The 24,118-nt window shown below is 40.5% G+C and overlaps 2 protein-coding genes across 5 annotated transcripts in view; both read right to left on the reverse strand.

Annotated features, from left to right (window-relative positions):
* Positions 1-228: 228 nt before the first annotated feature.
* Positions 229-13,592, reverse strand: golm2 (golgi membrane protein 2). Of its 2 annotated transcripts, XM_028582585.1 has the most exons (10): positions 12,420-13,592; positions 7,944-7,998; positions 7,264-7,366; positions 6,765-6,855; positions 6,366-6,489; positions 6,028-6,111; positions 5,277-5,555; positions 4,719-4,856; positions 2,502-2,669; positions 229-1,271 (listed from the first exon to the last, which is right to left on the reverse strand). In XM_028582585.1, exons 1-10 carry the CDS (start codon positions 12,744-12,746, stop codon positions 1,198-1,200), a joined length of 1,443 nt encoding a protein of 480 aa, XP_028438386.1. In that variant the 5' UTR covers positions 12,747-13,592; the 3' UTR covers positions 229-1,197. The 2 variants fall into 2 exon arrangements, with proteins under 2 accessions (XP_028438386.1, XP_028438394.1); XM_028582593.1 differs by lacking the exon at positions 2,502-2,669 and having other exon boundaries at positions 12,420-13,589.
* Positions 13,593-14,617: 1,025 nt separating this feature from the next.
* The window catches only part of fam189a1 (family with sequence similarity 189 member A1), an 86,460-nt gene continuing 76,959 nt past the window's right edge, over positions 14,618-24,118 (reverse strand). For all 3 annotated transcript variants that reach the window (XM_028576399.1, XM_028576385.1, XM_028576392.1), the window contains exons 7-13: positions 22,087-22,247; positions 19,874-20,009; positions 17,933-18,011; positions 17,070-17,834; positions 16,522-16,593; positions 15,723-16,045; positions 14,618-15,467 (exon numbers count right to left, since the gene is read on the reverse strand). In XM_028576399.1, the coding sequence (XP_028432200.1) occupies positions 15,270-15,467; positions 15,723-16,045; positions 16,522-16,593; positions 17,070-17,834; positions 17,933-18,011; positions 19,874-20,009; positions 22,087-22,247 (1,734 nt within the window). In that variant the 3' untranslated portion in view covers positions 14,618-15,269. The remainder of the gene's footprint in view (positions 15,468-15,722; positions 16,046-16,521; positions 16,594-17,069; positions 17,835-17,932; positions 18,012-19,873; positions 20,010-22,086; positions 22,248-24,118) is intronic.

Raw genomic sequence — 24,118 nt, forward strand, 5'->3', positions numbered from 1 at the left:
ATTCAAAGGTCATTTATGCATTTCTTGCGGATTATACTCAACATGTTTATCACAACTGAAAAGAAAAGCACAGGATGTTACAGTTATAAACTAATGACATACAGGTGCTAACCATCCAATCACCTCTGCGATTAGAAAACAGCTAACCAACATTAAAAACTTGAGTTATCCACTCACTACTAATGACAAACATCTACATAGACTCTCAAGCACCTAACGACTGACAAATGACGAAGCATCATCTTTAATACAATTAAATTACATTCAATGTGCCTTCCCATGAGAAATTTTCCTGGCTGCACAAACGGAACGGATTTCATTTTCACGGATTTTCCTAAAAGATGAGGCATTAGGTTTCCTCAGTACAAAGGGTTAACAGTTCAACTACTTTATGTACAAGAGACCTCATTAATGGAAGCATGTGTACAGTATGTCAGTTCTATATGTGCTTGGTTATTCTTTGCACACTGGATGATACTAACATCGCTAAGTATTGCTTAAGCATCAGTATTTTGCCGTTTAATTAATAAAAATGTTTCAAATGCATGCAATGGCATTTAAAAAAAACAAAACATAACAAGGATCACTTTTGAGTGTCTGTCACAAAGAAAGAAAATGATTTAATAGGCAATAAGCAAAGACCTTGGCATTTGCAATCTATTCCAACTCCTGTAAATGAAAAAATGGTCTTCCATGTAAAAATCCCCAAATTATGTTAGAAAGAAGAATGCTGAATTAAGTCTCCTTGATAAACATCTCAGATGAAGAGTTTGTTTAAATCAAGCAACAGCAACCTGAAAAGAAAAGTAGAAAAAAACAGTTCGACCTTGTAGTTCAGCTGTGAGTCAACAGGGCTCGTTCAGATCACTCCATTATGAACTGAGGCAGGTATCAAATAACAAAACCCAACAGTCAGTGTACAGTATATCATATCTACTGCCATAACTTAGAACCATTAGCAAATCAACAGCAGCTCAGGACAATGCCATGATTATTTTCTTCTTTGTGATATTGAACATTATTCAGAATGAATTCATTAGTTGCAATGTCTGTTTTTCAAAATAGTCCATGACATTGAGGATGCACTCTATAAATTCTTAAACATACTGATGTTCAAACTATTTTCTCAAGAAAAGACCTTGGTTGTAGAGGAAGGTCTAAATATTTTTGATGAGTTATGATTGTGTGAGTTCCCATTCAAAGAATGTCAATGGCTTGATGTCTTTTCCCATAATCTACAGCCCGGTCTGCCTGCATGTCTCGATCATCATCTGGGGAAAAAAGAAAAGAAAAGACAGCAACACAAACATTAGAGATTACATAATACAATACACTTAATAAAGTGCTGTAACAATACTCCATTGTCAGATAAGAAAACTGATATTTTTGCATTAAGTTATATGAATTATCTTAACTATGTCCTCCTTATCAGTCCAATCACACCAATAACTTGATTCCAAACTGTTACAGTGTACATCCATAAAAGAAATGTTCACATATAGTGCAGTCAGGAAGTATTAGTTGTTCATTATTTTGGATATACTTCAGCACACTGGATATGAAATTAAACAATGACTCCAGGTTAAAGTGCTGACTTTCAGCTTTAATGGTGTTTGAGGATGTTCACGTCCATTTTGCGTGAACAATGTAGGACTCCCAGCCCTTTTTGTACAAAATTGGCCTGATTTTGCATCAATGTAGAAGAAATTTATTGAGAAGATACATCTAATTTTGGTAGGAATTCTTCCTACATCCAGCATATTATTAGCTTCCTTGTTGGTCATAATAACAAGGACATCTAAGATTTTTATTGAAATCTGACTGTACACAAAGTAAACCGTTTAACACAGATAAACATTACAAATCACAGCCAAAAAAAAACAAAATAGTATTCTACAAATGTAGTATTGTTACACACTCTTCCAAATCCAATATGCAATCAGGAATTAATGGCAGGAAACAAAACAAAGAAAAAAAAACATGTACATGCATTTCAATATTTCAAGGAGAACACAGACACATGAACAAACACAGTGAGCTATATTTATCTACTGGTCTAGATGTGGGTCAGATGTTTGGTGAGCACAGACAGGTGGTATAGCTAAAAAGAAACAGGCAGGAGAGAAAATACTAGATGGCAACTCAATTACTCTCACAGAACCGTAAGTTCCTGGGTCAAGTTTTCCCCATACATAGGAGAATAGGGTGCAAAAGTTGTTTACTGTGCCTACACAGTAAACAATGCCTGACACAATTCAGTTACTCATCCTGAGCTGCATACATAGCAGTCCTGCTTTGACCCAGAAGGTGTTTTGGTCAGGATTCTTAATTATCTGTAAGTTATAATGGATTCAAGGACCAAACTCAGGGTACTGTGAGCTACTCTAAACTGTCAGGACAAATGCAGGGGGGGGCAGCAGGACAGGGGTGGAGGGAGGGAGCAAGGGAGGAATGGTGGATACACATCTGGATAGGCAGTCCAGTCCCCCGGCCTGGCTCACCTTGAACGTCTTCCTCCCCACCATCACCATCCTCTTCCTCATTGTAGGCCAGCTCGGCCTGCTTGTCGGCCTCATACTCACCCACGTTACCATCATCCCCATTGTAGTCCGCTAGCTTAGAGCCGTGTTGCGGATCTACTGGGGACTCGTTCTCATCAAAGAACCGGCCTGCAGGAGGCAGAAAAGGGCCTCATCAGGAAGGGAGGGAAGCGGAGGCAGTTGTAGGAAGACAGGGAGGAATGGGTGAAATACTGCATAATGAATGCATGAAGGAATAAGTGATCGCATGAAGAGGATGAGGTGAATGGATACACGGTGGCAGACTGTAATTAGAAGACAAGTGTTTCTGAAGAGTAAAGGAAAGTCAATCATGGACTTGAAAGCAAAGAGCCAAGTGGAAACAAATGTAGTTCCCTTTGTAATAATGGAGAGCACAGAGTTCTCATCGAGTTACCCGTTTAATCATCTTTATAATCCAATCAATTAAAATTCAATAGCCCTGCAGTAAATACTTTATGTTTAGCTTTTGTTGGTACTGTGAGAAGTGTTGATTCAACTCAAGAGTAATTTTTAAGGCCAAAGATACGGGGGGGAGGGGTTAACTCCATTTAAGGGCCGGGACACATCAGGCCGATAATCGGCCGTCTGACAGTCTGGCGAGGTCAGTGACTCAAATCTGTTCGGTGTGTCCCGTGCCATCGTCCGTCTGGGGGGCTGTCGGCGTTCATTTTGGCCGACCTGACATGTTCGGTCGGCGGCAGGGAAATGACGAGCGAAATGAGGTGACTACAGTTTCACAAAATCTGATGAAAATCTTTTAAACTGACCTTTGTTGAGCTGAAATGAAGACCGATTCAGCAACTGCATGGCCTATTTCTCACTTAAAATGTTTTCAGAAACACGTTTCAGTGAACTATTTTAGTACAATATGAGATCGTATTCTGAACGGCCGCCATGATAGTCCGGCTCTGAATTTCCGGAGAAAACAAACCCACGTGACGCGTTCGTCCAATCAGCTGCCGGTTTTCATTTCTTGGGCGACATTACAGATTAGCGCCGCCTGCTGTTAGAGAGATGTATTACGTTTCGTCTCCTCTCGTCTTTTTGGTCTGTTCTGTGGCAGTTTTTTGGACCTCGGGGACGCGACTGATCATATCGACGGGGTTTTCTGTCAACGGTCGCCCGTCGGCTATATGTGTCTACACCTTTAGTGTTTCTAACAAGCAGCTTCAGATACAGAGGCCTGTTTTGTATGGCCAGTTTAACCTTGTTAAACATGATGTGGGTGTGTTTTTTGTGTTTTTTTTTTAATTACTTGTTTGATCGGAGGTTTCTAAAATTGCCAATCAGAAAAACTGATCATAAAATATGCACAATGCATAAATAAACTTAACTCAAATGTGTTTTTGTCCTCTGATCTATACTGCCTGCCCAATCTCTATCACACACGCATCTGAAGCAGTTTAAGTTCCTATCGGATTTCAGATGGCACTGTTGATCACAACAGCACTGGGTGGGACACGAGATTCTGAGTCAGGCGGTGTCTTCGAGCTGTCAGTGTCTAGTGAGCACCAGGCACTGCCAAAAACGAGACATCTGGTGGGTGTTGGGTGTTAAATTGCCATAATAGGATGCAAGTATAATGAAATCAAAAGGCAGAAAATTAAAAGAAAAACAGAACAAAGAAGTGAACGGAATGCATTCAGTGTTTTAAGCAGCATAGCTGCAGGAGGTGAGGTGGATGTATGTAAGGGAGATGAAAGAATAGAACATGAAAACAAGAGGAGGAGGGAGAAAAGGCAGTAGAGCAGGAGCCAAGCAGCAGGAAAAGGATCATCTGGGAGCCAGGTGTGTGTCATGTGTCTCCTCTCCTCTGCAACTCTCTCCTCCCTAATAGCGCTCCTAGCCATATTCAAACATGACTTACATTCAACTAACTTCCATGAAAATGTGTTAGGTAGAAGTGCGGGTGTAACAAGTTAGTAATGGGCAAAACTCACACAGATGGCATGACTCCAAATTGTATTTTACTCTGTGCTGACACACATCACAGAGAGCTGGCAGGCAGCAGCTAAGCACAAAGGCAGAGCTAACAAGAATAGCTGCAATTGTACTTTTTCATGTGTAATGTTATTTTCCCCCACCCCTTCACAAATCAACAAGTTAATAATAATTTAAAAAACAAAAACAAAAAAAAAGTGTTGAGGAAGCACTCACTTTGGCGGTGGTGTACTGGCTCTGCAGGAATTTGGTCTTTGGCATGGTGAGGCTGGATGGGGTTGGGCACCTGGGCAGGGTTGGGGGGCAGAGGAATCCCCTTCAAGTGTTCGTTCTCACCCTTGACATTAACAGGAGCTGACAATAAGAGAGGGTTAGGTTCTGTTGTAAGCCACCTCCTCACCTGCTATGACTAAATCTCTGAGCTACAACACGACTACTTCACAAACAAAGGCAAATTAATGCCTTTTTATAATCTCTATTATTTATAAAGCACGGTGTGGTAAACCTAATACATTTGTGTTCTTTAACATAGCACCTGAAGTTTTGAAAGAGGTTACACAAGACTCCAACAACTGCTAAAAAGTGTACAAAGATAACCGTGCTCTGCTCTTGCCTTCACTTGACTATACACACGGTATATACTTGACAATAACAAACATACTTGAAAGAATTAAGTTTTAATGAATCCTGATAGTGAATTATCGCAGGCCTAAAGGCTCAAAAGACAGACTATTATTAATAATACCAATTAAATAGATGTTGTGCATTCGGTACCTTGAAGTTGTCTTTGCTGTTCTCCCAGTTCGTCTGCCTTGATACCCGCCTTGTTGTCTTCTTCAAACACTATGGGTTTGTCTGCCTGTTTGATGACAGCTGGAGGTGCAACCACTGCTGCTTGGCCCTCCACTCGGTCCTGCTGGAGCCTGGGTTGGTCCAGGGACAGGCCCTGGCCCCCGGGGCCATCAGCTGCCCCGACTCCAGGTCCCGCACCAGCTCCCACAACCACGTCGGGGGCCTCATCATGCTTCTGAGTGATGGCTGGTTTCTTCAAGGCTGTAGATAAATGGATTGGCAAAGTGAGAAAGCTTGGAAAGTAAGAATTTTTGTGTGTTTAACTTGCCACAAGGACAGAAATACAGAAGGCATTTGGAGCCATGAGCCAAGAAAAGCTGTTTTTTAGACATCACATTCAGTGACATACAAGCAAGTGGACCCAGTATGTAAACGGTAAACTCATGCGTTGAACAGGCTAACTTCAATTCTCTCACTCTTAGCGGTTTGTAGTCCTCTCAACAAGTCGCAGATTCAAAATCATAAGGCAGCCAATGAGTCCATATTTAAAACCAAATCAATCTACACTGGCATTGGGAAAATTTTTATTACTGTTTTACTTTACCTTATTCGTCAATACTGCCTTAACAAATGCCACAGTAAATGTATATTCCTTCTACATAATTTTCGCCACTCATTACATCACTGGGTTTGCCAACTGAACAATTACTTACTTATAAGGGCTACTGCTTACCAAATTGCACATCGTCAATTTTTCCCACCTCACTGTCTTCAATACCAGGCATGCCAGCATCACTGCCGGGCTTACCCATCTCTTCTGTAACAGAGCAAAGGGAAAGTGATTTGAGCAGTGGGTTGATGGGTTAAAATTGTTTTGACAGGTTCCCTTTTACAAAATAACAGGAATAACATACACAGGAAACTGACAGATTGAATTATGACATCAATTAAATTCTTAGATAGACAGATTTATATGAGCACCTGGTGCATTTTCTGCTAGCAATCAAATACTAGATTTAACGTAGCTGAGACAGTATAAACCTTTGGTTGACACGGTCACGTCCACTGTACCTTTTAAATCTGTACTGTCATGCCGGTGAGTGGCCACTGTATGGCGCTCTCCCACCATCTCCACCCCAGGTGCTCCCTCTGCATGTCTACCTGCCACTGCACCTTTTTGGCCGTCCATTACACTCTAAAGAATTAAAAGGCGAATTAGAAAAAGGAGCATATGGGAAATGGAGAGAAGAAGAGCTTTAACAGGAATAGACACTCCGAGGGCAATTAAAATGAGTTTGGCTGCTACTCTCAGTACATCTGTGTTAAAAATCTGGGAGTAATGAATAAATGCTTCAGTGCTGAATAAATGCAATGCGTACCGGAGGGCAGGGGGCCACAACCTTTCACCATTTACTAAAGAGTCACAACAATGAGCATTATCTTGTTTGTTGAGATGTTATCAATACTGACCTGTCTTAGCTTTGACGCTTCTTCCTCCAGCGTCTTTTTTGTTTCTTCATACTCGTCTTTCAGTTGTGCAATTTGACGTCCACACTGTAAACTAGTTAACACATATTCCTTGTTAGTTTAAAAACTGAGCTAAGCAAAACTTCTATTCTAAAAACCTTATGACACCCAATATAAGTGAAACATCACTGGGATCAGATCAGCCTTATGACAAGGCAAGTAAGCAGGAAATTAAGAATAGAACCAATGACCTAATTAATTAATTAATTAATATATATATATATATATATATATATATATATATATATATATATATATATATATATATATATATATATATATATATAACATTCAAAAACCAACTGTCATAATAATGGATAATTAGAAGTACACGTTCATATTTTGAGAAGTGTTTCAGACATCATGTCACAGATCCTTGAAGTAGGGAAAACCCCAAGGGCAATCACTAAGGCTGACAAGAAGTGGTAAAGATTTAACATACCTCTCATACTCCAGTTTTCTTTCCAAGGTAGTGCTATTTTTCTTCACTTCTCTTAGCTGCTCTTCCTGTTTCATGAACTCCTGCTTCAGCTCCTTAAGCTGCTCTGTTTGCAACACAAACACGTATACACAACATTTTAGAGACTCCGTTCTTGTCTGTTAAATCAGGGGTCTTCAACATTTTTTTAGCCAAGGTTTTTTAGCCTACTAAATATATTGTATAGAATTAAGTTGCATATTTAACTGGGCCTACAAATCACTTGTAGGGCAGCCTAAAGCCTCTATACATGCATTTTTTTGCATAGAACACTAAGCTATTCAAATAGCCTAATAATTGTTGGCTTGATTTTTATAAATCATGGTTTAATGTTAAACATACATGTCGCAAACATCTGTGGATGGCCTTAGTGACTACCTTGACTATAGGCCAGTAAGCGGTCGGGATTTATATTTGCTAATAATATGTTGGATACACGTTAAGACTTTTTACATTTTTGAAAAAAAACTTTCAAAAATTAACAATAATTTGGACACTGAGGACCCCCTAGGGGTCCCAGACCCCTTGATGAAGATCCCTGTGTTAAATGAAATGTTTCCAGACAACACTTTCTATCATTACAAATCCTCTATGGAGGGGTTTTGTGTTGGAGAGTGCCCTCTGCTGGTCACACAGGCTCGTACCTTTCAGGCGCTGGATTTCTGTCATTTGGGCTGTGACATCACCCTGCACCTTCATCTGTAAAGAAGAGAAAGAAAAAAAAAAAAAAAAAAAGACTTATCATCTGAAAAAGGGCTACATACATTTTAACTCTTCCACACCTTAAACAACAAATGCCTACTAAGAGTTTCCCTTCCCAGGTTATGTAATTAGTTGACAGTGCAATGAAAACAAGGGGCACAGGTTTGTCTGGTTTTTCTGTGTAACAATAGGGATGTATACATAGGATACAGGACATACTTAACTCACGATTTTTTTAACAGAATGAAATGACTGAAAAATATTCCTTTATTTATATAAACTGTGCAAAAGAGCAGATGTGTACTCTTATCAAAAGTGCAACTTAATAGTATAAATAGTATTTTATCTTAAATAAAAAATAAAGATTAAAGAAAGGCTTGTTTATTGCTATGGACATATGGTTAAATGTAAATGATTTATTTAAAATTGAACAATAACTTTGTTTGCTGTTAAACGACAAAAAGAAAAAACACTAGATGGCTGAAGGGGTATTTGGCAACATTGAAAGCAACACAAGCTTACGGAGTCGGACCCAAACGCAACATTAAAGTCCCGTCACTGTTTATCCATATGAAGTTTAGTTTCTATATTATAGTCTATATTTTTGACGTTCCGCTTCCGGGATTGCTCCGGTGCTGCACCACCGAATGCCATGTGGAGTAGCCAGACCCTCCTTCAGCGCGCTTTGGAGGAGGGTCTGGCAAAGACTACTATATTATAACAGCTTTATTTTACTTTTCACGTTTGCTTATAAGAGTTGTGTTACGTTACTGCTGATGAAGACATAACATTTCCTGATTTTCGCTGGTTCACAATAAAAGCATTTAAATAAAATAACAGGGGACTTTTATTGTGAAGAACTTACAGGAAATGAAACCGTTTGCTGCTTTGACCCCTCAGTTTGCGGCTTACTCCAGACACTGCTGTGTAGCTCTCCTAATGCAAGACTAATAAATTACAGAAGGAGACGACATAAGAGCAGGAAGTTATGTAGTAATATCCTGTGCTGCAGAGAGCTCTGACAGCCAAGAGCAGGCAGCACAGAACCCAAAACATCCAAAACACAGGATTCACTCAGTGGTTTCTGTATGTGGTCTTTAAAGTGGACCAGGACACATTCCCATTCTCGCTGCTATAAGAATGTGAACACATGCAGCTCAGACCACCTCCAAATGTGGTTTTTGAGATCGGATTTCAATGCGTTCTCAATGCGTCCTGAGAGTGTTCACCTGTACTTAGAGCTGTCCATTTATGATCCGATCACTCAGATCGGATTTTAATACGAGGTGGAAACGGGGACCAGGAAAATAGAAACCCCTGTACCCTGTAATGCAATCCAATACAACTGCTCTGTAATAAATAATACGGATGTGAAACTGAAGGGAAGAAGCAGGCAAGTTAAGGAGGGGAGGGAAACTGCCGGTGACACTTTAAAGTGATACCCTAAATCTATCTTTTGAATAATCAATCCCTGTAGGTTTGAAACCTGGCTGATAAAAAGGTGTCCTTGAAAAAAAACCGGGGAGGCTTTTAGCCATATTTTGGTAAAACAATGACTGTAACATACTGAACATATCAATGGACAGTGGTGAAGTAATCTGTGCCACAGGAGGGGTTTAAGAGATTTATATGAATCAAATATGATTTTTTTTTTTTTTCCCAAAAACCTGTCACTTTTGGAGTCCATTGGGATTCTCTGGAGTTCTTGAAAGAGTTCTAATTGACTGAGATGGGAGGCAGTGAGCAAAGAGTGGACAGGAAATGTGGTTAACAGCTTCACCCTGCAGCCTGCTGACATTGGCTGTATAGACGACAACACGACCAGACTGTTTACAGACTGTATGAAGAACTATAAGCTGACATGATGCATTCTTGCACCGAATAGATACAAGGCTGTATATAGTCTACTGTACTGTATCAAAGCCATTAAAGACTCAACTGTCCCCATTTTGTCTGCATTGCAGGCCTCTCGCTGTATAGTTTGCATCTCTGTTGAAACGGGGTTGGGCTGTTGACAAAAGAAAAGGAGTGGTACAACTGCTATTCAACACCTGCCCTTATCTTGATTACAGAAACAGAGACCGGATACTGAAGTTACCACCAAGAAACAAGGGAGCTTTATTCATTCTACACATGACCATCTATACTCGCCTCAACAACAAGAAAATATCTGTTGTATCTCTTACACAAACAGCATAACAGTGTTTAACTATTTGGATGCCAAAATGGATTTTAGTGTCACAAATGATGAATACATTACACACACAACGTAAAATGGTCTGTGGCTCACAAACACCGTGATGGTGAGCAGAAGAAACGATTCAGTATTAAAGTTTTCCTTATCATTAGGTAGGCACTCGTTAATTTAGCCATCCAATATTATTTTATACTAATGGATGTTCTTTGGTGTTCACTGGCTGGTTTTAATTTTAAAACTTGTTTGCTGAGCATGTATAACCATTATGTAATATGTGTGTGGTTCATTATAAGCAGCATTATCTCCCTGGTTACAAAGTAACTACCTACACTCAAAAAAGATGGGAGGAAGCTTGATGTGTTGTAGTCAAGGACAGCTAGTCAGCTGATGTTGAGCAAAACAAAGTGTTTATTAAGTGTAGAAGTCATTAATTATCAATGGGTAGCGATACGTTTGTCTATTCAGAATCTAAGCTTTTCTCACAATTAGCCAGTAATCTTGCAGAAAGTCATAAGTCATCGTCTGCTTTTAGTCAAAATGATGTCTTATGTGTCCTAGTTTAGTTCTACTGGAGGGACACTGCAGAGCAGCAGTGGTTTGACTGTTACGCCACACAACAAATAGTATAACCATAAGTTAAACAAATGTAAGCCTGTCCAAGAGAAATAAGCATGTCAGACTGAATGCAAATAACAGGAAAACCTCCTCCTCCATCTGTTGTCTGAATGTCTCCCAGAGCAGCTGGACACACAGATCAGAGGGTGCTGGGACACAAAACGTAATGAATTGCTGGTTGGTCTACTGCACAGAGCAGGAGGTGGGAATAGCCTTGTAGAGCATACAGACATGCCACACTTAAATACATTAAGTGGCTTAGAGGCATAGGCACAGTGAAATAACACTATTAACCTTTTTTGTTCTTCAAAAAACCTAAAGGAATATATATTAAAAACACTTGGAAGAGATATGAGGTACTAAAGAAAAAAGTTGGTGGAGCAGAACTCAGTTTCTGAGACGAATGAATGACTCTCAGCCAAGAACGAACTGATGAATCTGCCTTGGTACCATGTACTACTGGAGAGCAACCATTGCCCTCTTTACATTGACTCCATCACCATGCCTCTTTAGAATAGATAACATGATTTCCCTCCATCATGAGTTATCCAGGTTTCCATGTACATGCTCCATATGATATAGAGTGGGGAGATCACAGCAACATAATGTAGATATTGTGACTAAGACTAAATGTGGTGTGATGATTTAGGTTATTGTAATATTATGTGATCAGTTATGTGATACTTTTATTAACTTAAAAGGTCCCTGGTCCCTGGATGACATGGTGCTTTTTGGATGCTTTTATATAGGCCTTAGTGGTCCCCTAATACTGTATCTGAAGTCTCTTTCCAGAAATTCAGCCTTGGTGCAGAATTACAGCCACTAGAGCCAGTCCCACAATAAGCTTTCCTTAGTACGTGCCATTTCTGTGTCTGTAGCTATTGAGGAGGAGAGGGGGGGGGCAAGGTGGAGAGTGGGGGTGTGGCCTTGACCAACTGCCACTTTGCTCATTTGAAAGCCATGATGTCTCTCTTTTTAATGGGCAGGCCAAATTCTCTGGGCGGGCAAACAGAGAAAGGGGAGGTAACCTTGCTCCTTATGACCTCATAAGGAGCAAGATTCCAGATCAGCCCATCTGAGCTTTCATTTTCTCAAAGGCAGAGCAGGATACCAGGGCTCGGTTTACACCTATCGCCATTTCTAGCCACTGGGGGACCATAGGCAGGCTGGGGGAACGCATATTAATGTTAAAAAACCTCATAAAGTGACATTTTTATGCCATGGGACCTTGAACTGAAATGAGCAATGAACATGCTTTGTCTCCACATGTCCATTACTATTTGCTTTATCAGAGAACACCTCATCACCCACCCCTAGATCAAATATTGTTCGAGAGCATTAACCCTTTACAGTCATAACCGAAATATAGACACAATTGATACAGAGCTAGAGTAAAAAAAAACACTATGATGCTTGACTTTGCTACTGTGTTATTGTCACCTAGCTTTACCTGAGAATGGTTTAGTCAGAAGTCCTATCCCAGTATGTGAAGCAGTTTCTACGTGTAGCACAACGTGTACCCTCTGATCATTCTCCAACTCCTAGATTTCAGTTAATACAGTATCAGTGAAATAAAACCGGGGTTGGGAATCAACTGCTACTCTACCTTTTCATCAGTGCACTTTTTGATGAACGCCTCCCGGGCCTGCAGCTTGCCCTCCAGGACGCTGTAGTCTCCATCCTTTTGGTCGATCTGCTTCCTGTTCGTGTCCACCTGCATCATCAGCTCAGAGTTCCGCTTCTCCAGGCGGTTCCGCGCCGCGTCCGTGCGCTTCACCTGCGTCTGTACCTCCGCCAGCTCATCCAGCAAGTGGCCGTGCTTTTTGGACACCGTCCAGTAGTTGAAAGACAGTATGGCGATGATCAACATCAAGAAGATGAGGATGAAGGACGGGAGGCGGCCTCCCCGTCGGTTTGCACCAAACCCAACCATTTCAGAAACAAAGTGCAACGTTACTTCAGGTTGTTACCGCAACCTACAGAGCTCACTGAGAGTGGTCTCCCGCTGTAAAACACATCCGTCTACGTGACATGCCGTGTATATGCGGCAACCAGTCGAAAAAGCAAACACTACACAGACGGACAGTCAGTCGTGAACGTTAAAGACTTTTCACATTTCTACTGATCTTTACACTCCTTCCTCCTTCCGCACACTAGGCATCTTCTCTGCAATTCGTCCAATGTCAGTAGGTTAGATGAAATACGCCCGCAGGGACGTGGCCTAGCTAGCTCAGCTGGCAACGTTCAACACAGCAGACGACACTCGACGTGGACAGCTACACGGCACCGTGGCAGAGGAGTGCAAATACAAATCATACAGCTAGTAGCTAACGTTGGCCTTCAGCTAGTAATTTGTAAGCCGCCGTAGGGCTGTATATACTGACGTTTGGAGCTATTTTGATAATAGAATCGCCGTCAAACAAGACCACTGATGATTTTCGATTCCGACCTGACGTTAACGTTAGCTCCTATTGACGTTAAAACGCTGTCTAGCTAACCACTTCACACTAGCTAGCAAGAACGGTAGATGCAACACAATTACCGACTGTCAGACAGAAAGGTATTGTCTCCTCTTGCGGAGAATGGATGTAATTATTGTAATATAACTAACCAAATCTGAACAAACACTAAGGCTTTGTACTCTCCACCTTTCGCTGCCTACCAAACATGATTTATGCGCTGTATGAAGCTAGCTGCAATCCGTCTGCGCTGCTTCCCCTCTCTATCAAAGCGCAAATGCATTTCAAAATAAAGGGCCGAATCGAGCGTAGCAGTATGAAAGCGTGATATTCATCTCTTGGTTGCATTGCCTTTAAATTATATGTGGTGCTTGACGTATATTAAACTGGCTTAAAGATAGAGGAAGCCATCGGCCACCCGGTGAAAGCGATAATTCTGTATACATTTTTTTGTGGATGATTTAGATATAGGCTAGTGACAAATGGTCAACAAGGGCTTTGGTTTTTGAGATACCCATACGTGAGGTAGAACTTAAGCCAACAATGTTTTTCCTCATCTCTAAGGTCTCCCATATCTGAAATGGATTCTTGGCTAAAAATATTTTACTGCTAAGAATGATAAATTTAACAGATATTGTTATAAACCCCAAAACCAAAAAAGGACTAAAATATAGGTATGAGAGTTAAGGCATATAACCTAATGCAGATCAATCACACAAGGTCTGAGAGCTTTGAAACTTGGCATGTTAGTAGACAGGTAGTTGCTTTACCTACTAGAAAAGAAAGGATGTGAATATACTGTATATATATATATATATATATATAAGCCAAACAGTTTGAATACACATGATTTCTCACACGTAAACAAATCACGTGTATTTGAACTGTTTGGCTTTCCATACTCTTGGCAGCAGGTAATGTTAGCCTACCGTTAGCTACAGTAGTAACTGGATTAAACACGGTTAAAATGCTGACAGCTAAACGGTGTAAAAATGTGACTGTATTTCACTGTAGAGTATTCCAACACCGGGACGTACAATCGTCTGCCACTAAAGCTATGAGCTAAAAGACACAAACTGCCTGGTTGCCAAGCCGGCAACTACTTTAAAAAGTTAGCTTTGAGCCCTGTTAATTAAACAAGACTACCAACTACAACATCAAAAACTTGAATTAACAGATACAAACACATTAGCTTCACCAAATTGATATTTATGAAAAGGCATTTGTCAAATGTTTCTATTATTTTGGCCAGTCGTGTTTGAGGTGACCACATTTTTTAAATGCTAACGCATACAGACCGACATACGTGATCCAGAAACATTCACTGAAATAAGAACACAAACCACAAGATACAAACTCATATTTTATTGTAACACTGATAAGAATTGTAACACAATGAGGTAAGTTAAACAATCCACATCTGTGATGTTCTTGAACCAGCGGCACCACAAAATATTCACCACCACCCTATCAGTAACAGTTCCACAAAGTCTGCAAACAATGGCTAGTAATGACCAGTCCGTTCAGTTCACAGTTTAATACAAACATATTTCTTTCTGTTTCTTATGAGGACAAGAAGAATACTGATAACACAATATCCTTTTTCTTTGAGTCACAGATCCAAACTTACCAGCTGTGTTTGTTTCTTTTTTTTTTTAGGAGATGAAACTCAGTAGAAAAGATCAGATCCCCTGAGGGAGAAACATTCTTTTGTTTTTCTGATGAGAAAGAAGCCACTACAGACACTGGCAGGCTCAGTTTGAGTTTGCTACCATTTCTGCTGATGACTTGGCACAGTCTCAAAGGGCACTAGGGATACAGTATGGGACCATTTCAGTTTGCCTGTGCTGCAGTCGCACTATGGAAATAAATGATCTTCCAATGCTGGAAGAGTCATCCATTACTATACAGACATACTATACAGCACAGCGTGGCTGCAACACCGGCACCCTGAAATGCCCTCAGAGTTTTGACCCAAGTCCTTGTTGCGAGAGTGGTCAGAGAATAGTTTCTTTGCACTCAAGGCTTTGTTCAGAGGAGGGGGAGTCCAGTGGGTTGGTGGAGCCGCTGGTTGTTTGTGGGAGGTGTTTTGGACGGCGCATGGAAGGGGACGAACTCAAAGCACCGCAGCTCTGAAGGTGAAGATCCTCATGGCCACGCTTCCTAGGACTGCCAATGATGCGCTGGGTCATCACCTGTGCAACAAAACATATTAGCCGAGAATGAAAGAGAGACCCACGTTGCTAGTTGTCTGTTTGTTTTAACATAACAATGATGTGATTGAACCATCCATTTTCATCCATCATGACTGTTTTCTGGTGTGTAATTACTGCCTTGCAGGGCTCTTAGCCTGATGTCTACTTATAGTCTTGTACATTGATGCTCACCAATAAAACCAGAAACTTGCTTTAAACTATCATTGAACATCATACACTGTCTAATTCAGTTACCTGATCTATGACATTGGCACTAAAAATGGCCTCCTCCATGTGTTTCTCATCTGATTTGATCACACACTTGATGTTGTTGACAACTTGCTGGACTTCAGGAGGTAGACTGCAGCTTGAATGCTCCAGGAACTTGGCCACCAGTACTTTGGTGTCTTTGTACATCTTAAAGTCAGCCAGGGAGTGTGGCCGTTCGTGGGAGGAGTGTGTGTGCAGGGCGCGGGGTTTAAGGTGGATGTCAACTTTCCTGCCCTCCTTTTGCTGCTTCCTGACACTTGTGTGACTGGGTTTAGCTCCAACTACGCCTGATGTAACGTCTGCTGGCTCTGAAGATGAAAAACAGAGAAGAAAAACACATTAAGTCCCATATAATTCTTAAAATCAAGGCTAATACCTGTGGATTTAGTGCTTTGGGTAAAGTGAAATCACAGTTTTCTGTGTCACTGAACACAACACATTTTCATTATCAGCTCATTTATAATTGGTTTAGAATTTCATTTGATTCCAGCTTTTTAATAATGCCTTTTTTTTAGATAATCTATGGCCCAATGGGGTTTTAAATTACATATTTAAGGAATGTTTAGTCCTTCAATTTATCAAAAAACTAAACATCACCCAATTTGGAGATAATTAATGGTTTTCACAGGACAGTGACGATAACTAACATTTGTTTTAATAAAGTTTGTTAAATTAGCTCTCAACGCTGCCAGTATTTTCTTCAGGTCTAATTGTTTTACAAAATAGGATGTAAATGCTGTTTAGTAGCAGATGTTATATGAATTTACAGTTTCTATGATGGTACCTTGCTCTGGTGAAGTGTGAGTTGAATCTTCAGCAGCAGGGTTATTTGCAGAGGCACAGCCACAATTTTCTCCTGTAGAGGGAGACAAGAAACTTAGTGTGGACTCAACAAAGCAGGCACAAGCTGTTTAGTGATAGACTATTGCTTATAAACAATGAAAGGCTATAAGGCTGCCAATAATGATTAGTTTCATTATCAATGAATCTGCTGATTATTTTTTTCCTATAAATTAATTGTTTAGTCCATAAACTGTCAAGTTCTCAGAGTCCAAGGTGATGTCTTCAAATGTCTTGTTTTGTCCACTCAACAGTCAAAAACCCAGTGATATTCAGTTTACAATGATATAAAACAGAGAAAAGTAGCAAATGCTCACATTGGAGGATCTGGAACCAAAGAATGTTTGGATATTTTTGGACAAAATATGACTCAAGAATGATGGATTAGTTGGCTAATCATTTAAGCTCTAAAAGGCTGATCACTCTTGTCATATTTAGATGGAGTATTTAAGCTGTGGTATAAGTTATGTGTAACATTCTTGCTGCACTCACTTCCTGTCGTAGAGGAGCAGGAGATAGGGTCACTGGTGGAACGGACTATGCGTGCCAGTTTTCGGTACCTCCTGGCTGCTCGGAGCACCCGAGGCCTCTCTGAGGGCGAGTTACCACTTTGGGCTGAGGTAGAGGGCGGTTGCGATGTGGAGGAGGGTGACCAAACACTGAAACACAGCCTGGGGCCGCGTGGCCTGCTAGGAGGAGAAGGGGAAGGAGAAGGAGCCATAGGGCTGATGCCTGAAGTTCCACCAGAGGAGGCCACAGAGGTGGGGGAGCAGGGCTGAGGTGGCGGGGGGAGAGTGACAGGGAGTGTGAGCTTCCGGCTCATCATTCGTGCCTTAATGAGGGAGTGTGCTGATGCTTTAGGTGGCTCCTCTGGTAAATGTTTGGCTGATGCAAGCTCGTCATATATGTGATTTGCAGCTCTGAGTTCCTCACATGGATGTGTGTTGTCCGTGGAATCCTCCAGATTGCTAAAGTTTTCTGAGGACCAGTCTGGAGAGCGCTCCAGAGACTCCTGGGTGTGTGAGGACTCGCTGTAACCTGTATCACTGGGGCGAGCATCAGTGTTAGGCAGGTCACGATGGCCACGTGTACAAAGTTCCAGGCTGGGGCAACTTCCGTGAATGTGGGCAGTGTGGGGCATGCCATAGGGAGAGGAGTCAGAGCCCTGGACCTCCAGGGAGCACAAGTCCTCTGAGGAACAAGTCTGGTCCGGATCAGCCACCTCTGACACCATCAGTGATGCACTGTCCACCGAGGCTGAGAACATGGGGGAAAGTATCATCACCATGACTACTAATAGATAAAGACATATGACAATCCTCTGCAATGTTCACTGCAGTCTTAGCTGTCTTTACCCTGAGTGCTGAGTCCTGCAGTCGTGTTTCTTTCACACATACTGGATTCAGTGGCCTGCTGCTCTATGCTGGTGGTGACCTGTGAAGAAGAAATTATTAGTGGAGAAGGACAACATACCAGCACTCTTTGCATAAAATGAATTGAGCGGATAATGAAAATGCTGGATATTTTGTATGTACTGTATGTATTGCATAAAAGCAGCTGTTTCACCTAACCGTCAACACCACAGTTAGTCTGTAGAGGGCTCTACGAGACCATAACACTAACAGAAAAAAAATTCTCACTCTAGAGGAAACTACTGTATAATTTAGAGTTGAATAAGAAGCTTCAATAAGATGTACTCATGTGCTTTTAAAGGTACAGTATATAATACATATACATTTATATAACATTACATCATGCAGGGTCTTTAGCCTGAAATCATCAGCTGAGTTTCTTCTGCCCGATGACTGTTCTCGCACACAATCAATCGATCACTGGCCGCTTCCATTAGTTATTCACAGCAACCCCTGCTAATCTATTGCAGGTGAGGAAACCCTTTGCTGATTCCTACTTGAAGGACACTGTGAAGATAAGCATGGATTAACTATGTATAATGGAAATAGAAATATTGAAAGCCTCAGGTGTTAAAGTATGTTGCGAACATAATGGAAGATAAAAGGATTTGCTGACATTAGACCATTATTTTAACTGTGAACAATGAGAAGCAGTGAAGCCTCAGCCTGAAAAAAGCTGTGATCAGTTCAACAAGGGAGATCGCCTCAGTAAATCTGAAACAGCAGATAAATACTCGGATGAAACTGACAACATTTTAAAATGCAGACACAAGATTAACGCAGTAGCAGGCCAGCCATTAGGAATTTTGGACAGAGGGACATTTTTCCCCCAAATTGGGCCCCTCATCCATTCCCACTCCAGCACCATAGACCTTTGCATTGCCCGATCCTGGGCCTTTGGCCAGCGTCATCTGTACCCTTTGACCTAGGTGGGCCTGCACAGTAGCAATAACATTTTGACACAAGTAAAGAAAAAAGTACCAACCATTTCAAGAAAAACATCTGACAAGTTGGTCGGATTGGCTAATTACCTTTAATATTAAGACCTCTGCCCCCCCTCTCTCTCCCTCTATACTATCAATACATACATACATTTAAAATAATGGTTTTAGGGGATGGTAATGTTGGACCATCAGTTGGTCCATCACCTTTGGGCCATGATGGAAATATCTCAACCACTACTGGATAGATTGCCATGACATTTTGTGCAGACAATCATGGTCCCCAGAGGATAAAGTCTAATGACATATATCTCCTGACTTTTCCTTTAGCACCACTATAAAAATTGACATTAAGGTTTTGAATGAAGTGTCTCAAAAACTATTGTTATTATCATGACATTTGGTACGTTACCCCAGGGGATGATTTGTAATCACTTTGGTGATCCTCTGACTTTTCATCTAGTGCCATCATCAGGTCAAATTTCCAATTTCTCCAGTGCTTTGGTTTATGGCCAAACACCTGCAAAACTAGCGACATTCCCAGCAGCCTGGGTCAAACACAAAGCTGTACTATGTGTTTACTGCTAATTAGCTAATCTTAGCATGCTAACACAATGAACTAAGATGGTGAACATGGTAAACATTATACCTGCTATACATCAGCATGTTAGCATTGTCATTGTGAGCATGTTATATCATGCTGATGTTAGCATTTAGCTCAAAGCACTGATGTGCCAAACAGTACAGTCTCACAGAGCTGCTAGAATGTCTGTAGACTCTTAGTATTGGTACTGCTACTGCACATTTGTAAAATATATTAATGTTTTAGATTAAAGAAGGTAATTGGCCTTGGTCTGGTCCCTCATGAAACAAAGAAATTAATGTAGAGTTATGTCCAAGGCGACATGGAGACAGTGTTGTTTTAAGGGCTGATTGTTCTCACCTGGCTGGCAGGGGTCTGGCCCACCACAGACTCATATGGAGGCGGCAGGTCAGTTGGGTACAGTGTCCCTGGGCTGTTAATGGGCACGCCATAGATGGCGCTGAAGGGAGAATGGGGAAAATCCAGGTGCAGGCCTCTGTCAGGGGCATGACATCAGAGTTTCAATCAAACAGTAAACCAAAAAATCAAATTCCTATCTCGAATAACTGGAATACAAAGATTGGCAATTTCTCTGAGCACAGTGAAAAATGTTTAAGAAACTGACACAACAAGTCTATATCCATCCTATCAAAAATAAAGTAGCCTATATTGTCTAATAAAAATATTAAGAAAAAAAGGATGAAAAATATCCTCTTGTCCCCAACATTCCAATCCAAATGATACATATGGGTATAGTATTATAGTGGTGCACCACCACTGTTTCATGTGGTGCCAATTAAGAATAAGCAGCCATGCGTGCAGTCATATCTTTTAATTACAACCCCATTCTCCTCTAAAGTGGCGGAGCATGAAATACAACCTGAGAGTTTCCACTAATCATCCAAGGCATGATGATGTCATGACACATCCCTTGCCCTGGGCAGGGACACCATAAATGATTCCTTTGCCTTGTTTATATTTATGGCATAATTGACAAAAAGATGTGGCTTCCTGCCAAATGGCTACAGCAGCAGCACTCTCTCTGGCAAGACTGAGAAAATGGAGGAAATGATGAGGCAGGGGTCCACCGATCTTTTAAAACAGCTGAGCATAACAGATGTCGCCGCTGCTTAATGGAGGGAATGCTCTGAGCTGACCATGGATGATAATACCACATGTGCTGGTCACAGTCAGACACATGCCACATCTGCTTAATATGATGGATTTGGATTTGTCTTTGCATGCAAATTTTCCTTTGGCATCTCATAGAAGATTCTGGCGTGGTCTACATGAAATTAAAAATGTTAAAGCATTTTTTATTTGATAAAATTGCTTAACTGACAGTTACTGTACCAAACCAACAATGATATGTAATAGACCTCATTCTCTTAGCTCCTCCCAAAGTAAATGTTTTTGTTGTGTGTCCTAGGGGGCTTTGAGCACCCCAAAACTTCCCCTTCAGTGCCTGACCTATCCGATTTATAATACATTTTTAATTAACTTTGAACTCATTGCTGCTCCTTTTTCCAATTATGACCACTTTTGCATCACGTATGGATCTCAAATATCTGATTTTTATCAGGTGTCTGTGGAGGAGCAGGTAGGAATGTACAGCTATAGGCTACAAAAAAATGAATCCTGGAGAATCTTAAATATACAGTATGTGTGCTAGTATGTGTGGAGGGAGGGTGCACTGAGTCAGGTACAGTAACCTGAACTACTGATAACTTGCAGTAACCAGCAGAATTCTAGTTTCAATAAATATTGCACAACCTTTTGATATGGGTCTCTGCAATGCAACATCGGATTTTTCAATAAATTCTTCATTCACAATTTAACAAAAACAAAATCCCAGAAAAAATGCCCAGTGTATTTTGGAGAACATGCAGCGCCTTGATACCAAATTTCAATTGCTTTCATCTGGGAGCTTTATATATATATATATATATATATATATATATATATATATATATATATATATATATATATATGCATTTTTTCTGGGATTCTTTATTTATTTAAACATTGATTTCTACTGCAATCAGTAACTTATACTCACTGCAATTAACCTGTAGTTTTGGTTTTACTTGATATAACAATTTTTTCTGGATTGCCCTGCACTTTGCATATCATTGATAGTTGTTTGAATGTGCACAAACAATTGACATCTGATGTCACAAATGTTTTATAGGATGTCATTAATGTGTCAATTTCCACCTTGTTGGACAAGTTGGCATTGTATTGTTTTGTAGTGTAATAAGCAGCAACAACCACAGTGTTCCTCTAAGTAGGTTAAATTAAATGATGCAGTGTCAATTGTCATTGAAAATTTAACAAAAAATTATGGAATTGGCCAAAGTATTTGGGCTACAAGGCATTGCATAGAGTAGAATATTGTGCATAATTACAGTGTCTTTTAAATTTTGTTAGCAAATTACAATTTGTATTGTGTATTCCCTGAAAGTATCCACATATCCCAGAAGATACATCGGTACCAGAGTTTGGGGAGCACTGAGCACTTTGTGTTAGAGAAAAGAAGATGTGATGCTGATGAGTAGTATTCTGCCTCTCACCTCTGTCCATCCATTGAGGGGGTGCAGGTGTACTCTGGGGGGTAGTACGGTGGTGGGGGAATGGGAGGAATAAACTCATCAAAGTCCAGTGTTTGGTGGAGGATGGTTCCATGGGGGGTCATACAGTCAGCATTTAGAGCTCGCGCCCTGTGCGGCATGAACTGAAACACAACATAAAAACAACCATTATCAGGCTTTACACATGGTTCTGAGTTATTAGTTTATTCATTATTTTAGACCATAATGTATCCATGCATGGCTGAACAAATGTGTCTTTTCACAGCACCTCTCGGCTGTTATTTCAAGCAGTTATTCCCACCTCTGCTTGTTGGTCAGCTTCACTACTGAGTCAAGTGCCTTGCTCAGGGGCACCTCAACAGCAGCTCGGATAGCGCTGCTCATTTATTTTTCTCATTCAAAGGTTTCTAAGTGGGACAACTTTCCAGTCACAGCCAGCCTGGTTTTCTAATCTCCAGGCTGCCACTGTTGCTATTGACTTGGCTAAATTTACTGAGCTAAATAAAAGGTTAACATCTTGTGTAAATTGGAAAACGAGGCCACTCTTGGAAATTCTGCGAGACTGTTGGAGATAAGACACAATGCTGTTCTTTATCTTTTACTTATTCTGCTGTTTGATTTGTCGTATTCTATTTTAGCTTGTTTTCACCTTCTATTCTATTTTGTTTTACTGGTTTATTTTTATATATTGCCTCATGTTTCTTTTATATTTTTTCTTAATGTCTCTCTGTCTTGTGTAAAGCATTTTGAATTGCCTTGAAGTTGATAGGTGCTATACAAGAAAAACTTGCCTTGCCGTTTCTCTCTCTGAATCAATAGTCAGATGCCATTACATTCAGCCACTTCAATTTATAGAGGTTGGTGTGCATGTCTGTTTTGGTGTCATTTTTTACTTTCATACATTCACGTAGTGTCTGCAAGGCGTGTAATTACAGATAAGCATACAATAAAATAAACAATAACTGCCCCCAAATCATTGATCAATATAATTAATTAACAGTTCTCCACAGGTCTAGACAGTAAGATGCTTTGAGAACAATGTGTCCACAGCTTTGATCGTCTGAAATTGGGCCAATGAAGCAGGAACGACAGGGAATTAAGTCCTTATGTCAACGTGAGAATGATGTTTCAGTACCATTTTTAATTGCTGTATAATTTAAACAGCTTTGGATGTATTTCTTTTTATCATCTGTCTGTCTCTTCTTAAATAGTCACAGATATAAAAGAGTAACAGCATTAGCTCTAAAAAAAAGTATTCATCTATGTAGTTATAATGTTTAAATCTGCTGATTTCTTGCCAACTGTGGGCAGAAACAAGATATAAACACAACACAGACATATCATAATCACATTGTAAAGTTAATATGTACACATCCAGCAGACAAGGAGCAACATTATCATTCATTAGGAGTCCTGTTTCCTGAGGGAACTATCTGGCTCTTTGACAGCTAAATGCTCCACTATATTCACCAGCTGGTCACTAACTTGGTCTTTCTGCTGTTTGTTGCTGGGCAGGTACACATATAACAATAGGTTTGTCAGATATGTTTTAATGTCAACAGCTACCATCTGAGGATACGCTGATGAAAGCTGTCAGAGTGAACCAAAACAATGAGCAGAAAGATGCAAAAAAGCACCATAGAGCTGAGAGGAACTGCAGATTCTGTGGATAATTCTCTGCAAGTTCATCACCACGAGCAGGTCTGATTTGAATATGGGTTTTTGTGGACTAGTGACTCACATGGAGATGAAACTAATGTAACATCTGTTTGCTGTACTCTGAATTATACTTAATTTATTTTAGCTACTAGCTGCTCACTGCTGATTTCCTGCCACATCAACCTGTTATCAGCCCAGAGCACCAGATTTAATATCCACTCCTTTCAGCATGCACAACATTTACAGCATAGTTCATAAAATGTGTAAAAGGTTCTTGAATCAAATATTATTGCGAAGCTATTTGTGTTATCCAGTTGGAAGTGTTGCTCTACATTTCCAGTTGCTGATGTGTTTA

Source organism: Perca flavescens, chromosome 1 (assembly GCF_004354835.1).
Source record: "Perca flavescens isolate YP-PL-M2 chromosome 1, PFLA_1.0, whole genome shotgun sequence".
NCBI classification, from domain to species: domain Eukaryota; kingdom Metazoa; phylum Chordata; class Actinopteri; order Perciformes; family Percidae; genus Perca; species Perca flavescens.

Excerpts from the sequence above, each read along its gene's own strand:
- golm2 (XM_028582585.1), bottom strand. The coding sequence starts at position 12,746 with ATGGTTGGGTTTGGTGCAAACCGACGGGGAGGCCGCCTCCCGTCCTTC. Across the intron at positions 7,367-7,943 it reads AGAAATCCAGCGCCTGAAAG|AGCAGCTTAAGGAGCTGAAG; the intron begins GTACGAGCCTGT and ends TGTTGCAAACAG. Across the intron at positions 6,856-7,263 it reads AGAAAACTGGAGTATGAGAG|TTTACAGTGTGGACGTCAAA; the intron begins GTATGTTAAATC and ends TGTGTTAACTAG.